At 32.2% G+C, this 15,059-nt stretch overlaps 1 protein-coding gene across 1 annotated transcript in view; it reads left to right on the forward strand.

The window, feature by feature from the left end:
* Positions 1-908: 908 nt before the first annotated feature.
* Positions 909-15,059, forward strand: part of LOC143242221 (TATA box-binding protein-associated factor RNA polymerase I subunit B-like) — a 44,571-nt gene continuing 30,420 nt past the window's right edge. The window contains exons 1-2 of the mRNA XM_076485589.1: positions 909-1,065; positions 10,734-10,830. Coding sequence (XP_076341704.1) covers positions 983-1,065; positions 10,734-10,830 — 180 coding nt within the window. The 5' untranslated portion in view covers positions 909-982. The remainder of the gene's footprint in view (positions 1,066-10,733; positions 10,831-15,059) is intronic.

The raw sequence follows: 15,059 nt of genomic DNA on the forward strand, positions 1-15,059 counted from the left end.
ATATTTAGATATAGAGAAATATTTGCAAAGAGTTCAAGTACAAACTTCCAATCTTCAGCATGATGTACTGTTTTATAATGTATATGCATATTCATGATCTGGATTTGAGTGAGTATGTTAGGTTTGGATGGCTTGTAGCTTTCATTGCTGGTTGTTCCACTTAAAGCTATCATATTACAGTGGAACCCCTCTAAGTGGCCACTCCTCAGATTCGGTCACCCCTTGAAAGCGGTCATTCAATCACAGTCCCTTTTTTTTTGTTTACATAATCTCTAATTATGTACAGTGGAACCACTCTAATCAGGCCAGTTTGTCTCAGTCCCAAAGGTGGCTGCTTTAGAGGCAGTTCCACTGTACATAGTTGATGCTCTTTCATTTTGAAACACAGTGGCCATCCCAACATGTGATATGACATTGAAAACTAGTGAGTGAAATCCTCGTTGTAACCTATCATAATGAGAGTTAGATGGAGTCTGGTGCACTTTTTATGTATGCATCATTTACCAGCTTGAAATTTTTTGTTTGTTTGTTTTTTCTTTAATACTCTTATTTTTTTTTCTTTTCATTGTTATAAGTAACCAAGTGCCTTTTCATTTTCTCCTACAGAGAATTGTCCTTGTAACATTTCTTTTTCTTTTTACCCTGAAATCGCCCATGTGACATTGTTTTCCTTTTTTGCATAACAATCTGTCACCCACCACCATTGTATTAAGTTACTCTTTTTATCACTTGGAGTATTTAAGATAAAATAAAATTTTGTTACCAGGGTTTACTTTAATTAGTCCAATGTCTATAACTACATGACTATTTATGGAAATATGACTAACTTTTTCATTGATGTAGTTTGTTTTGTTTTTCATCTAAATGTAAAGATTATCCATTATATATTATTATAAACATGTGCACATTTTAGGTATTTAAAGACCTTCTTCAGAAAGATGAGAAATATTTGACAAAGTTTGCTAGTAAGCAAGTGGAGTACATGACTGTACGAAAAACACTGTGTTTCTGTTACCTTGGGTTGCTGCTTCTCAGAGAAAGTATTTTACTATCAGACTTACTGAGGTAAAGAACATATAGTATAATATGCTTTTGAAACAGAAAATTGTTACTTAGTTATTTCAGAATTTGTCAATATTGATTCATCAGATTTCATTTGCCAGAAACTTGTAAATTTCTGTAGTTATTAAGGAAGTTCCTGTTTTTTGGATTTGTCAGATACTTGTCAAGGGAAATACTTTAATTTGTAATTATTAATCTTGGGTAATCTCAAAAATATTTTACATCAATCTAAGATGTAACTGTGTTGTTATAAAACACATTTTATTCTTGTTTATTTACAAGGAGAGTATTATAAAATGTAAGACTAGTTATTTTTGCAAAAACTAAGCATCTTAAACAGTTTTTAAGTTTATACAGTTGTATTTAAAGACAATTTTTGAACTATAATTATAATGTATTTCTAAAATGTGCTTACATTTTTGTTTGTATAATAACAAGTTGTCTAAGTCTGAAGTTTAATCTGAAACATTTTTACTTTTTATTTGTAGAGGTGAAAATTTAATAGAAATATTCCATTTGAATTAATATTTTGTATACTATAAAGCTCATTTAAAGCTCACTACAGTTATTTGGTATTATTTTCTTACATTTTGTATTTTCCTTCTTAAAAGACTTTCAAAATGAATTTGTTGTGTATTATGTGAACTTTCCTTACCTTGTATTGCTTTCAGTAACAAACAAGTAGAGGTGGCTACAGACAGTTCTGTATAAAAAAGTTGTGATATGTATCTTACCTGTTCTCACAAAATTGCTTTTCTTGATTAATACTGTCACTGTTAGTACAACTTTTTTAACCATTGTTACAAACCTTTCACCTCCTACTTCTTGATATCCACTTGCAAGTGATAATGTAAATTTTTTTCAAAAAAATCCTAAATATGGATGTTTTTGTCACATTTTGAATGCAGCATTGGTTCAGATTAGAATTTTGTAATGTTCACATACAAACTCTAGTTTCTTATGAAGTATAACTTCATATAAATGGTACTGACAAGGTTGAACGAAAACAAAAAAATTGTTCTTTTCTGTTTGCTTAGGTATCACTATATTTAGCATATCAAATACAGATGCCTCACCCACATTTTCCATTTTTGAAAATACATGCTTACATACATCTGCTTTGCTCTGTCATGTGTTTATAACCAATCAAAAGCCCAGACTTTTTTCAATGTGATTTTCTCACTCTTGAAAATGGGAATTTCCCAATATTATTTCTGTTGTCTTAAAATCTTGTTTGGTAAACAAAAATATTGTTAAAAAAACAATATTTGTTTAGACCCAAATAGAATTTAGTTAGTAAACCTGATTTAAAAAGAAAAAAGAATTCTGTAATATTAGCAGAGTGACTTATATTTTTTATTTCAAAATGCATATATAACACCTAAAAATTTGTTTTGCTTTACATCCTATACGTGCAAAATTCAGTGAGGTTTAACATGCAAGGTATAGCAAGTGAGTACAAACTATAAATGTATTTACAATGATAAGTAGTAGAGACCATTCTTTTTCATATTTCTTTATTTACTGTTCTACAATTTAAGAAAAATAACTGGGATTTGCATATGGCATTGTTTTTAAGATGTTTCATTTTTGATATGGTCCTGGACTGGAGTCCTTGAAGTTTTTAGTGGCACTTGTTCAGCAGCAGTCTGCCCTTTCACATTTGGTAGCCAATTTATATCATTTGGAGCTAAATGTGGCACTAATTGCAGTTTGTTCTTTCCAGCTCTTATCTGTTCCTCCTCATGGATCCATTGTTTGTTGATTTTTGTCAGCAATGCTCAATACACCACCAACAGTTTCAGTGATTACCTAGCATGTTCGGACCTTGTGGAAGTTCAACTTGCAGCCTTTGTTCATTGATGGTGTCCTTTCACTACTGATGTTTGGGTTCTTGAGGTTTTGTCAGAAAGACTCAGTTCCATTTCTCTCCCACCTTCCTTGTCTCAAGATCTTTCTTCCATCCTTTCTCTTCCGGATTCCATAACATACCAATAACCATCAGAAGTGGGTCAAAACCTCCTCATTCAACAGGATACTGAACCTGTTCCACATAATTTACTAGAGTTTTAATCTCATTTGTTTGTGGTTTTTTTAAAAAAAATACTGGGAACTGGAGATGTGTCATTGATCTGCCATGCCTCAGTTGTTTTGTTCATCTTCCATGGAGTCCTACCTCATTTTTTTTGGTATACATTTTCTTCTGGTCTATGGTTGACCAAGATGAACATGTCCAATGCTTATATACATATTCCCATCTCTATACAATTTTATCCTTATTTTGAGTTTATCCAATGAGTAGTGGTGTGTCAGTTTTTGTGCCCTGCTCTTCAGGCTGTCTTCAGCTCCATGTGTCTTTTGTCAGGTGGTGAGAGCTTTTTCTCTGCTTCTTTATGCCCTAGGGCTGTGTTTCCATTGCTGCATGGATGACTGGCTACTTCTGGCCCATTTTGAACAGGAGTCAGTTACTCATTTTCATCAACTTCTTGAAGCTGCTGTAGTAGGCTGGTTGATCACATTTGAAAAGTGCTTTTTGCATCACACTCCAGTATCTTGTATATTTAGATGTTTTTTTTAACACTCACCTCAGTCATGCCCAACCTTCTCTTCTGTTCTATGGAATTGTCAGTTCACTGCACTTTCTACACATGAGACTCTGTCATTTTTGAAGATGTGGTTTCCTATGACACTAATAATTTCCCTAGGCCATGCATACATGCACTCCCTTCAGTGGGCCCTACATGATCAGTGGAACCTTGCTCTGGATTCCTTGAATGCTACAATCACTCTTCCTCCTTCCCTTGTAGATTATCTACTTTGGTGGTTGGATAAAATGCACATTGATGGTTGTACCATTTCCTCTTTCTCATCTAGATTTACATCTCTTTACAGATGAATCTCTTCAGGGCTGGGATATGTAGGTTGAATACTTGGGAGGCTTCAGGTTATTGATCTGTTGATGAATGATCTTTAGATATCAACATTCTAAAATTCCCTTTCTTTGTTGGACTCAACCATGGTTTCTTTGTGTACTCTAACTACAATTATTCTCTCCAGTACCACCTTCCTTATTACCAAACCCCCGAGACCCTGCATGACCAGGTGGGTTAGTCATTTGACCTCGTAATCTGAGGGTTGCAGGTTCAAATCCCCGGCACACCAAACATGTTTGCCCTTTCAGCTGTGGGAGTGTTATAATGTGACAATCAATCCCACTATTCATTGGTAAAAGAGTAGCCCAAGAATTGGTGGTAGGTGGTGATGGCCAGCTGCCTTCCCTTTAGCCTTACACTGCAAAATTAGGGACAGCTAGTGCAGATAGACCTCATGTAGCTTTGCACATGATTCAGCAAACAAACAAACCAAACCTCTTTTATCAACCCTAATTACTGTTTCTGTATCTTGCACTTTATGTCCTCCATCTTCACACCTGACTTCTGTCTGGTTATTGGCAATGAGATCTGATTTCTCCCATCATGTTGCTTTTAATTTGGCTCAATTTATCCATTCTTCCTTCATGGAAGTGTATCAGCAAAAATGGAAGGTCTTTTCAACTTGAGCTCAAGCTCAGGGATTTCCTGCTGCTTGTCTTATTGTTATTGGTATCTTTCAGTTTCTTATATGGCTTTTTGAGGGTCTTCAGTTTTCTAAATTTCAGGTTATCAGACAGCTTTATCTCGTACCTGCCATTTTTCTCTTTACAGCAAGGTTTTTTTCTAACCAGTTTTTACCATGTCAATCTATTCTTCTGGATTCAGTGACTTGTCCTTTCAGATTAGGATATTAATTAGGTTCTCCATTCTCTTACTTTATTTTTGTTTGAAACTATTTTCATGTGTTATTTATTTCACCCATTCCTCAAGGTGTATTTTCTTCTCCTTTCAACTGTAGACATTGGTGGTATGTTTGCTATTGACATTAAACATGCACTTGCACTTTACTACCATATCTACCTTTTCCTTTATTTGGATCATTTCTTTCTTCCCCAGTCCTTGGTGGCTTGTGAAGGTAACTCCTCCTTTTCAGTTATTTCCGTATCTTCTGTTTCTCATTTCTACACTCATTTCAGTCCATATAGACTTGTGTCCTGTGCATGCACTTCATTGTTATATTGTCAGCATTACTTCCTTTCGTGGTTCCCATTCTTGTCTATTTATCCCATGGTAACCCTCCTTGTCCAGAAATCTCTCTCTTTGTACCCTCACCATTTGAGTTCATTATTTCCTCCTGTTGGCTTATTCCTCTTTGTATCCTTCTCCCCATACTTTTTTTCCTTGTTACCTTCCATCAAATCTGACAACTTGCCTTTTTCTTCACTTGTCTTCATCAGCCTTTGGAGGAAGTCCTACAATCATTCATATGGACCAAAACTTGCACACATTCATTTCCCTTTATTTACATCATGTTGCAGTTTTGGTTTCATTGGGTTTTCATCTTCCACATGTTAGACTTCAGTATGACTCTGACAATGGACAAGTCTTTATCAGTGCTTTTTCTTTCAGAAGCCCATTCATACTTTCATGAATCTCACTCTGTAGCAAGTGGTGTTTGATCAGTTATTCTTTAACACAAAATCTCCACTGTATGCCATGTTCACAGGTGCTTTTCTTTCCATGGCTTTGCATGCTCACCTTTGAGATGGAGTGTTTCATAAGATTGTTTGTAGGTAAATAACTTTGCATTATTTGCTCTATAAATTGGTCTATTCCAGACTATACCACCCATGTTATTATATGGGTAAAGCAGAAGGGGAGAACTGTCCATCCCTACCATCTCTCAATAAAAAAAAATTATAAAAATTGGTATTCTCTGCATTTCTAAATAGGGTTTTGATCATCTATTGCACTATCTTGGGTGTTGACATTCTTTTGGGCTTTTCAACACATTCTTCGGCCTCCTCTTTCTTCTAGTGGAATTCAAGAGTCCTCATCACTTATCAGTTCCAAGCTGCTGGGGTGGTCAACCATAGAGGCACCATGCTTGATGGATTTCACATAAGATAGCTATAATCATTTAGTTCAGAGTAGGGTGGTGGTGTTCTACCAGTGTAAGTGATGTAATATCCTTTAGTTTACTATTAACCGTAGAATGGAGTGAGATGTCAGAATGTCATCCTACCCTCTTGTGAATATCAGTACCCTGCAGGCTGTTTTTGGATTTCAGATTGTCTCTCTTCCTCCCTCAATTTATCCTCTGTGTACTCACATCAGGGATATGTGAGATTGTTTCAGCTCTATACTTGGTTCTCTTTCATTCTCTCCTGTAACATGTATGTTGTTGTTTATTGGATGGTTCCAACCTGTTTCACTGTCATGGGAGCTGATTGCATGTGATGTACTTCCTTTAGATACTGTATGTCAGATTCGTGGCTTGAAACTTCAGAGCTAATTTTGTATCATAATATTCAGGACTTTGAGTGGTTTTTAATTCTCCAGGTTTTGGATTTGAGGTGAAGAAGGTATGGTTGTTATCATACCATCACATTGATGTTAGTACCCTGCAAGGAGGTTTTTGGGTGTAGTTGACTTATTGAATATAGTTTGCCTCATCTTAGCCAGTCCACACCACAGGATGTATCCTGATTTACTAACTTTTCTTATTGTGGGATTGAGTTGCTCTATATTTCTACATTTAGGATCACTTTCCTACTGCATTCCCTGTATTTGTGCTTCTCTTATTTTCTGCTCTGATTTCTTACACATTACACAAATGGACAAAGAGTATACCTGGATCAGAAGTGGTGCAGTTTCCCTCTTTGGGTCTTTAGCCCTGACTTTCTCATCTATGAAAGTATCATTTGAATGCTTTCAAGGGGTACTTATGTTCTTCCTTTGCACTAACACTTTCTTCTCACCAGTGTAAGATTCTATCTAATATTGTGAATAGAGGGAAGTATCATGTCGGAAGTTGTAATTTTCCTATACTGAAAGTGTATTTTCAACAGCTACTACCCTCCACTCACCCTTCCTTCCCACTCATTTCTAGAGAATCCATCATCTGGAAAACTTCAAAGTTATAGTTTGGTAGAAGCACATAGAGCAAGTCATGTGTATCACATGAGTGTACTATGCTCCTATTTGTAAAGAAGTGGCACATGATAATTTGCATGAGAAACATATTGGAATCATCTAATTCTAGTAGGAGAGTCCAGAAGGATTGTGACATGCATAAAAAAAAAAAAACGAGAATAGTTTTTTTCGTGAGTGGAGGGGAGTACCTGTCAGAAATACAATTTCAGTATAGGAAAATTATAAGATTTTTATATATGTAAAATATTATGAGAATTAACTAATTAGAATAAACATTTTGAGTGATATGTTATAATTTGTGGTAATTGTACAATGAAAAAACATAGTTTATATCTATTCTCCTTCCCTCCTTTTTTATGGTTATTACAAGATTGGTTGAATTTACCAAACACTTACAGAGATACAGTTGTGAAAATAACAAAATATATATAATTTTTACATTGATTATCTGGAGGTAATTAGGGGGTTATACAGATATTGTATGTAAAATTTGATGAATTTCTGAGACATCAGAGTGTTTTTAATCTTAAAATAAAAATAACTTTGGTTGTTGCTTAATCAATATTCTAAAAGAAAAAAATGCATGAAGAAATCATTACTTAAAATCTTAAAACTTAATTGTAAAAAAACCTGAAATTTTATGTATGAAAGCCTTGTAATGATTAATGATAATATGCTTAAAGTTGTGAAGATACTATTGCTGTATTAAAAGTTATAGTATGAAAACTATAACAAGTACAAAATGGTTACAAGATAGGTCCCTGGTACTGAGCTTGTAGTGAGAGAGTTAAAAGCTTTTATCACCAGTCTTACTTTAAATTGTTTTCTGTGACACATATACTATAACAAGGGTGGGCAACTTATTTTTCATAGTGGCAACAACTGTATCTAATGAAAACAATGTTGGCCACACTATAAAAAAAAATTGAAAGATGTTAGTTTAATCAAAATAATTGCATTTCAACTAATCTTCAGTGTGAAATTTGATTGGGGTTTTCTTGAAATTTGGCTTAATATCTATGCTCAATGAATATCTTAGCTTTGCCTCTAAATTTATGTCAGTAAGCCGAGACCTGTATCTGGACTTGAGAAAATCCAACATAGAAAATGTTGAATTATGCATCCATGTGGATCCATACGTGGAAAATAATTTTGAAATTGCTATCTTTAAATTTGGAAGGTTCTCATTTATCAGAATAGTGAGCTACATCTCTTTGATAGAACACTTTTGTTTACCTTTTATATTTTTACACTTTGCAGGGTAAGCATTTTGTATTCAGATCCACACTTATACAAAGACAAAAAAGATGTAATTTCCTTACTGAAATTTCCTAAATCAAATTAAAATGGATCATGCAAAAATTCAAATATCAATTTCAAATTTTTAAGTTCAGAGAAACATGATTCAAATTTTTGAGATGGATTTTTCATCCAGTTTACATAGAGATCAACTTTAGCATCAGAGAAATCATAGTTCTTATTATCTTCTCAAAAACTATTCAACTTTGCAAAAATGTGTCAAATCATCATTTTGTAATTGTTCTGCAACAAGGTTTAGTTTTAATTGAAATTTTTGAATAGACTGTGATTGCTTGCTTATTATTTTACCTCTTCTCTGAAGCTTCATATTCTAATTATTTAAGTGAGCCATCATGTTGCACAGAAAGTGCAAATCACATTGCCATGACAAAGTTTCAACTTCAGGGAAATTTTCAATCTTAACTTTTTCAACAAGGTACTCTTATTTGAGGAAATAAGGAAGTAAATCATTTCAAGATTTTCCTCTACTTAACCATCTTACATTTGCAAAATCAGTAAGATCGTTGAAAGTACAGTCGCTGCCTTTCATCAAAGACTCAACAAACTGTCAATGGATGAAAGAGCTTCCACTTCTAATATTATTCACAATTTTTACAACAATGTCCATCAAGTTTATTAATTCATCAATTTCAGACATCTAAGCACATAAATTTTCCTGATGCAAAATGCAATGGAAAGATGGCAACATGGATTTCAATTAAATGCTGCTTCAAAAGAGAAACAAATCCCAGTCATGGTGAGAGGTACCGTCTGTTGCGACAGAAACAAGTTTATTAAAATCCAGATTGAATTTTTTTGACACTTCAAGAAATTTTTCAATGTTTTATCCACATGTTCAATCTCAATCCACAAAGGCCAAGCATTTCTTCCCTCACTTGAAGACCTGAAATTACATTTCAAACCCAAAATATCAAATGTGCAGTGTCACAAACATCTGTTGGGCCATCTAGTGCTAAAGAAGGATACAAACAGTCTTTTAGTTGTTCAAGCAACTGATTTTCATGTGTATTTTGCTAACTCTAACATTCTGCAGACAATTGTTCTTCTACTTAATTGCAGATTATTTACTTTTTTGAAGAATATCATCTTTTATTTTTTAATCATAATTCTCGAACAGAGTTTCAATGACCACAATCAATATTTATTTTACTAGTTCAATATCAGGAAATGATTTCTTTTTTTTTTTTGAGCTAGAATCCAAGCTACTTTATAATAAGCTAGCTAATGTAACTTGTTCTATTGATGATAAAAGTCTTTTTATGCCTCCCTTTTGTTCATGAAGTTGTGCTCATACGATTTTTGCTACCAACTGGAAATTTTACATCAAATTTGTTGTGAAAATTGTTAGAGTGTTACTTAAGGTTGTGTATTTTATTATTCCTAAAAACTTTGTAACACAAAGACACACTAATTATTATCTGCTTCAATCACTGCAAATTTCAACTCCTAAATTTTATTAAATTCTTGTTTCATGTTTTACTTGTCACATGCCATTCTCTTTTGGTGGTAATGCCATTATCAATTAAATTGTCTTTATTTTCTGAATGTTCACCATCACCTGGATTCTTTTGTTTTGAAATTATCTATTTATCCATATTATGGAATTGAAAGCAAAATATATTTAAACACTTGAAAGTTGCACAGTAAAATTATGTTTGCAAGTGCATGCAAAACAGTGCACACTCAATAACAAACATCTAGACCAGACTGACATTACAAAATGGGTGGAGTCTGTGACACTGATAAAGCACACAACATTAATGATGACATGAAGCAGTGCAGTTGCTGATTATCAAATTTGTGATAAAAAATAAATGATGGAAAAAGTTGATTCCTAAACTCATGCTGGCCAGCAGCCAGGAGTTGCCCACCCTGTACTATAACATAATGTAATATATAACATCACTTTGACTGTTTTGTAACATACAAACACATATCTCAGTTAGTAACCAATTGTATTGCTGAAGTCCTTCTCACCTACTCCCTAGTCTTTATTTAAAAGTAGTTCAGTATGGCTCTTTATCATAATGAATTGTCATGTAACTGAATATATTTGCTTTTCAGTTCAGTAAAATTACTATAATATAAAGAATAGAAAAGAACATTGTGGAAAGTAGTAGACTGGCAAAAGGTATAGAGATGATCATTATAAAAAAAATATTTTTTTAATTGTTTTATTATTAAAGTGTTCTCTCTAATATAAAAGCTAAAATAACTAAAGATGTCTAAAGTTAAAACATTTCGGTTGTCATAATAGTTTATGAACTATTGTATTGTTTTTATAAAATATTTAATTGTTTAAAATGTTTATATTGCTAATAGATGGTGTAAAGTTGGTATTCTACCACTTTTAGATGCAGGCAACTGTCTTCCTCCATCCATGAAACTCCAAGCTATTGATATTCCTGCTTTTCAGATTGTGAGTGTTGAAAAATTGTTACAGAAATTTTGTTCAGATTCAGTGAATTCTTCATAGCATTCACTGTATTCTCAGTACAACCACATTATAGCTATGTATTGAATCATTTTTCATTTGGCCAGTCCTACTTGAAATTGTTTATTGGTTTATAAAAAATAGTTTATATTTATGGAAAATGTAGAATTATTGAAAAGATAATAAATAATAACTTCTGATAAGAGTAAGCTGTGTACTTAAAGCAGTGTTCAACTTGACCATCACTATAGCTAATTAAATATTTTTTTAATGTTTATACTTATAAAGATTAAAATGCATTTTTCATCATTTGGATACCATCACTGTTAACAAGGCCAGATTAAGTCCCTCTGAGAGGTTTTCATCTTTGGGGTTTGTGGTTCCTTGATGCTTGAGGCTCCTATGCAATAGTAGGAGATGCACCCCTTCTAAATCTGGCACTGACTGTTAACAATATTTTGGCTGTATCTTTATCTCGTGAGATTTGATCAATTGATGAGATATAGGTTGGTCTTAAATGCATATTTTAATTTAATAATGGAAGCAATCTTTCAAAGAAAAGCATGATGATAAACAAATAACAAGTAATGACATGTGATATATTAACTAGTATAATAGTCACTATTGATGAAAGTACTAGTGACATTAAATAAATAATATAGTATAATAAACTGTGTCCAATTATTAGCAGTAATTTTTCATTTTAGTCAAAGGAATGTTATCATAGGGACAAACAAAATAAGTAAAATGGAATTTAACAAATTAATCCATCAAATAAATATTCTGATTATCACAACTTTTAAAGTGTAAAAATAAAAATATTATGAAGTTTTGCATATCCACATTTAGATTGCTTTACCTGTTATAAAATAATACTCTAAGCTTTATTTCCAAGTTTACTTTAAAATTTATTGCCATCCTTAAAGTTAGATTTTTGCCAATGAAATTAAAGCTAAATTAAATTTACAAAAAACTGCTAGAGAATTCTTTTCATTTGCCCATTGAAAAGTTAGAAACTAACATTTTTAAACCTTCTGCATTTCAATTAGTTTACCAAATATTTTTAAAGTTTTCTTCCAAATGCTTATTTATGATGATAAAACAACATCACTGTGATGCTTTATGTCCATATAGAGGACTTTCATACCATAATACAACAATTGTGTATATTATACTCTTATGCATCTAAACATGTACGTATAAAGGACTTTCATACCATTGTATGATAATAATTTATTTTATACACTTACAGAGCTAAATGTACATGTATAGATGGCATTCATACTGTAATATAATAATTTAAACTCTTTGAAATTAAACATATAAAACTTCAGAAATTCTACTCATCTTTCTACAAAACTGCTAGTTATTACCACATACCACTGCAGGATGTTTGCAACCACTTATGTGGACTGTTCGATTTGCAAATTGGTAATCTCTGATTACGTGAACCTGAAAGCTGTAAACATGCAGTCACAGAGTAATCTTGTTGCCATGATACTTGCATGTATACTTAGGCCTACTGACTGATGCATACAATCATCCCCCCCTCCCCGGATCTACGTTCCTGAGTACTGCACTTCCACATTTCTTTCAATGTGTGTAATGTGCATATCTTGATTGGCTTAAAATAGGCAGATGGCAGTGAAAGAAACTTTGAATGAATTTTAAATGGTAGTTTCTGAGTAGTGAAGTATGAGTGAGCATTCTTTTAAATGCAGTTCAGCAATGGATAGAAAATATTAAATGTCTGCATTGCATGCAACTTGGTTGAAACTCATTGTACTTTTCTGTTTATATTCAAATTGGTTTCTTTACCTTAGATATATATAAGTTACATAGCAAAGATGTTTATTTTGATCAATTTTAATTTGATGCAGAACTGTATACTGTGTTCCATTTTGACTTCATTCAGATTGTTTTTCTGATTTTTCTGTAATATATGTAGGCATAGCATGATCAATACAGTGTCTGACCTTTTATTTACTGTACAGACAGTAGGTTAATTTTTATTGGTCAAACTCTATTTACTCTAAAAACAAGTGATAAATTCTTTAACTATTTCCATAAAAAAACCAGTGGATCACATTGTCCTTGTAACTCCAAACTAATCATCTTAGTTTCTGTATAACGTTTAATATGGTGCACGTATTTTCATAAAATTTAGCAACATGTCAGTAAACATTAAGTATTTTGTACACAAAAGATCATCGTTTTAATTAACCACTTTACAAAAGATTTGTCATTGACTATATATGCTCCAAATACAAAATGATTTTCATGTTAGGATTAAATATACTTCTATTTGAAAATTTTCAGATTTCATTTGTGTAATCTCTAAAACTTTCTAAATAGATATCAAACTTTTTTTCAGTAAGACAATATTTTATCTGTTATTTTCTCTACCATAACTATATATGGAATCAAATGGATTGACCAGCTTGTAACTAACATAAAAGAATATTTAAATAAGATTAAATTACCTTTTTTTTTTCTAGGATAACTGCAAATTGTAATAGGAAATATTTGTTTATCCTAAATAGTTTAAGGATTCTACTTGATTGTATTGTTTTATTACCCTTTGAACCATATCTTGGTAATAATCCTGCCATATAAGTTGCAGATTCCTCACTGAACAAATAGCTTAAGTTACCATATTAAATGTCGTAACAGATGAGCTTCTTTTAAACATAACTCATAGGAAATTATTACTAACCGAAACACCACCTCTGTAGGGTGACTACTGGTTGTGATAATAATTACTACTCATAATATTTGTACATCATTGAATACAGTTTAGGAAGTGTAAATATTTTCAATAAAACGATTTATTTATATATTTGGGAGATGCTATATGGGAAAAGTGTTTGGATTGGGCTCTTTAGTCATGTGCAATTCATTGCATCAAAATGATTTAATGTACAGAGTTCAAAATTTTCATAATTTTTTACTGAGAGAAACTGTATTTTTTATATTCAAAGTGGGACCGTTTATTGAAAAAAACAATTGTGTTTTAAGAACTCCTGTTTTTCAGTGCTAATTTTAAAAATTACTTCAGTAAAGACATAATCAAACTAGTGAAAGTTGTGATCCTGTTGTGAAGAGAGTACTTTTGTTTAAAATTATGTTCTGTTATAAAGAAATAGTTGTTGCATATACCACAGTTATTTTGCTAATTATCTGAATCGTGGATACTGAAATTGTGTTTGGTGCTATTCAATAGATGATGCAGGAGTTTTTATGTGCATACATACTAGCAAACATGATACATCCATTATAGTATGATTTTTTTTTATTATCTTACCTTATTTAACTCAATAATGTTCTAATTTTTACAATTAAGGTACTTTTATAACAATAAATTAAAAATATACAGAGAAAACAAAAATATAGTACTTGATCTCCCCCCTCCTTTTTTTGCTATGCTAATGAAATTTATGTGTATTTTTGTTTTTACTGAAGGTACTAGTATGCTAAGTAATTTTCATTTATTTTATGTTTAAATATTACAAAAATAATGTTATGCACAAACAAAACAATGTTGTATAACTATCACAACTGGTTTTCCAACTATGGCATAAAAGCTTTAAATCCATAGACCAAAACCATTGACTTTTTATTGGTTATAAATAATATAGTATAAAATATCACAGAGAACTGTTGGTAATTTGTGAAAGAGAGAGGATATGATAGGTGGATGTGTCATGAATCTGACCTTCTAGTTTGTCTCTTTAAGTACAGAAAATTTTCTTTTAAAATTAAAAAATGAAAATTTATATTAAAAATGTGATTTATTTGCTAAGGTTTTATCTCATGTTTGTTCATATATATTGAGAATAAGGTCAACAAAAATAAAATTCAAAGAAAAAAATTACTTGCCCAGTGGACAAAGTGAAATGGAAAACATGTTGTCCTGGTACAAATCTTATTGTCCCAGCCACCAGGCAGCATAAATTAGAAACCCCTGCTTTCAACAACAAAAACGAAAATCTATTTGGTTTCTGAATTGCCTAGATTACAAATTCATCTACCCATGATACCTCCTGAGCTCTTATCATACCTCAACAGAAATTATCTACCACTAATTTAATGGCAACTGACAGTCAGTGGTGTTACTGCCATCAAGTGTTTAGTTCCATTTTGTTTTCTTCATCGTGGACTCAGCATTTTTAAACACTTGTTTCTGTTGTGAAATAGTCATGATTGAATTCTCT

Source organism: Tachypleus tridentatus, unplaced genomic scaffold (genome assembly GCF_004210375.1).
Source record: "Tachypleus tridentatus isolate NWPU-2018 unplaced genomic scaffold, ASM421037v1 Hic_cluster_2, whole genome shotgun sequence".
NCBI lineage: Eukaryota > Metazoa > Arthropoda > Merostomata > Xiphosura > Limulidae > Tachypleus > Tachypleus tridentatus.